The sequence below is a fragment of the Piliocolobus tephrosceles genome, chromosome 21 (genome assembly GCF_002776525.5).
Source record: "Piliocolobus tephrosceles isolate RC106 chromosome 21, ASM277652v3, whole genome shotgun sequence".
NCBI classification, from domain to species: Eukaryota; Metazoa; Chordata; class Mammalia; order Primates; family Cercopithecidae; genus Piliocolobus; species Piliocolobus tephrosceles.
The window spans coordinates 8,853,765-8,856,827 of NC_045454.1; the positions used below are offsets into that span (position 1 = coordinate 8,853,765).

General features: G+C 57.7%; 1 protein-coding gene across 1 annotated transcript in view; it reads left to right on the forward strand.

Moving 5' to 3' along the window:
• The first annotated feature begins 2,660 nt into the window (after positions 1-2,660).
• Positions 2,661-3,063, forward strand: part of SLC17A7 (solute carrier family 17 member 7) — a 17,775-nt gene continuing 17,372 nt past the window's right edge. The window contains exon 1 of the mRNA XM_023182504.1: positions 2,661-2,743. Within this exon, the coding sequence (XP_023038272.1) occupies positions 2,718-2,743 (26 nt within the window). The 5' untranslated portion in view covers positions 2,661-2,717. The remainder of the gene's footprint in view (positions 2,744-3,063) is intronic.

The following is a 3,063-nucleotide window of genomic DNA, read 5'->3' on the forward strand; positions in this document are numbered from 1 at the left end:
ACAGAGTCTGCCTCTTAGGCCCACGCTGGACTGCAGTGGTGCAATCTTGACTCACTCAGCAACCTCCCAAGTTCAAGTGATTGTTGTGCCTCAACCTCAAAAGTAGCTGGGACTAAAGGCGCCACCATGCCCAGCTAATTTTAAAATATTTTTTATAGAGGTGGGATCTCCCTCTATTGCCTGGACTGGTCTTGGACTCTTTAGCTCAAGTGATCGGCTCTCTTCAGCCTCTCAAAGTGCTGGGATTACAGGAGTGCCCCACCTTGATAAATATTTCTTGAGTTAATAAGTGATTGTTGAGGCTGGGCTCAGTGGCTCACACCTGTAGTCCCAGCACTGTTGGAGGCCAAGGCGGGCGGATCACCTGAGGTTGGGAGTTTGAGACCAGCTTGAGCAATATGGAGAATCCTCCTCTCTACTAAAAATACAAAATTAGCCGGGTGTGGTGGCAGGCACCTATAATCCCAGGTACTCGGGAGGCTGAGGCAGGAGAATTGCTTGAACCCGGGAGGCAGAGGTTGCTGTGAGCCGAGATAGCGCCATTGCACTCCAGCCTGGACAACAAGAATAACACTCCATCTCAAAAAAAAAAAAAGTGATTGTCTAGACCCTCCTCTTCTTTAGTGAATCCTAGGATCATAAGTAGATGGAGGAACTTCAGTGGTAAATGCTCAAAGCACAGTGTGAGTTAGTGGGGCATGGTGGTGCACACCTGTGGTCCCCCAGCTACTCGGGAGGCTGAGGTGGGAGCCCAGGGAGGTTGAGACTGCAGTGAGCTGCCCCTGGGCGACAGAGTGAGACCCTGTCTCAAAAAGGAAGGAAGGGAGGAAGGAAGGAAGGAAAGGAGGAAGGAAAGAAAGAAGGAAGAAAGAAGGAAAGAAAAAAGAGAAAGAGAAAGGAAGGAAGGGGAAAGGAAGATAAAGAAAAAGGAAGGAAGGAGAGAGGAAGGAAAGAAGGAAGAAAGAATGAAAGAAGAAAGAAAAGGAAGGAAGGAAAGAAAAGGCAGGCAAGCAAGCACAATGTGTCTGCAATGGGGTGAATTGGGAGGGAGGGGGAGAAAAGATGGGGAAGAGGTCAGGGTGGGAGTGACTTCAGGTAGGGTCGTACCGGCCGCGGGAACGGAGCAGCGAACGTGAGCGCCGTGTCCACCAGAGGGCGCAACGTATCCCTGCCCATCGTCTCCGAGAACTACAGCTCCCAGCGGCCCTCGGGGTGCACGCCCCTTCTCAAGCGAGCGCTGAGGCTCAGAGGCCGCTGGGACTTGTAGTTGGGACAGTGAGCCGCTGGAGGAGGCCAAGTAACTCATTCCCAGGTCTTGAAAAACTGTGGGGCTGGGTCCTTGCCTCCTTCCTTGGTTTCCATGGCGATGGTTTCGGCAAAGGCCCAGGTTTTGGCAGCGGCGGGGCCCGCTTCCCACTCCCTCCTCTTCACCATCTGCTCCACCCTCACACCTGGCCCGGAGCCCCAACCACCGCCTCCGCACCCCGGCCGGGGACTCTGCAGCCACTGGGTGGCGCGTGTGAGCGGCTCCCGCGCTGGTACTTCAGCCCCACGAGTCCCGGTTCCTACCTCCCTTCTGCCTCAGAGACCCGCAGCGTCCTCCGTTCTGGGGTCCCAGGGGTTTCTCAAAACTGTGAGACCAGAGACCCAGCCAGTCAAGGCTGGAAGCGAGAGGCTGCGGCGGTCAGTGGCTTCTCGGCGCCCGCCCGCCGCGCCGTCTGCTCCTCCCACCCCACCGCGGGCCGCATCATGAAAATTTAATTCCAAATGCATTTGCGGCCCGACGCGGGGAGGTAGTAGGGAAAGGATCACCCTCCTGGGGCCTGGATCTGGAGGTGGACTCAGCGCCGGGAGATGGGCTGGTCTGAGGACAGGAGCGGGGCGGGACCCTGTCTGCGGGCCCAGGACAGGGAAGGGCGGGGCTCTACCCAGCGGGGCGGGGCTGGAATTCAGGGGTGGAGACAGAGTTCGGTAGGCGGGGACAGATTCCGGGGGGTGTGGGCAGGACTGGGAGGGCAGGGACGGATCTCAGGGTCAGAAGTCGGAGGGCGGGGACCGATCCCATGGGGGCGGGGGCAGGACTGGTAGGGCGGGGACAGATCCCAGGGGCGGAGACCAGAGCTTGGTGGGCGGGGTCAGGTTCCGGGGGCGGGGACAGGACTGGGAGGTCGAGGACAGATCCTAGTGGCGAGGGTCAGCAGTCGGAGGGCGGGGACAGATCCCATGGGACGAGGGCAGGACTGGGAGGGTAGGGACAGATCCAGGGGGCGTGGAGAACTGGGAGGGCAGGGACAGATCCCAGGGACCGAGTCCAGAACTCGGTGGGTGCGGACAGATTCCAGGGGTCAGAGAGAGATCCTATGGGAAAGGGGTAGAACTCAGCACGAACAGATTCCAGGGGGTAAGGACAGGACTGACAGGTAGGGGACAGATCCCAGGGACAGATCCTAGGAGGAAGGGACACAACTCCAAGGATGGGGAGAGAACTCAGAGGGTGGGGGCAGAGCTCAGGTCAGCGACAGATCCTAGGGGAGGAGACAAATTCAGAGGGCGGGTGAGGATGCCAGGGGGCGCGGATCACAATTTAGGGGGCGGGGACAGATCTCCAGTGGGTGGAGACAGAACTCAAATAGCGGAATGGATCCCTGGGAGCTAGGGAAGAACTCAGAGCGCGGATAGATCCCAGAGGAGCGGGGCAATAACACAATGGGGAGACTATGGGGTCGCAGCTGGCACTGGTGGGGTGTGTGAAATATAACTGTGGGGGACGGAAGCCAGAGGGAAGAAAATCGGGGTTAGGGAATGAAACTCATGGAGAGAAGCAACAGGGAGGAGAGAGGCGCCAGAGGGAGAATAGAGTTGGAGTATGGGATTCAAAGGGAAAGATGGAAACTCAGGAGGAGATGGAGCTCAAGGGTGAAGAACCCAGGTGGCGAAAGGAACTAGAAGGGGACAACGGGTGGATCGAAGTAGGCGTTGGACTTGAGGGGAAAGAATTTCCCTTGAATGAGAAAAGAAAGAACTCCCTGGATGAGACTATTGGAACTGGGGACGAGGTGGGAT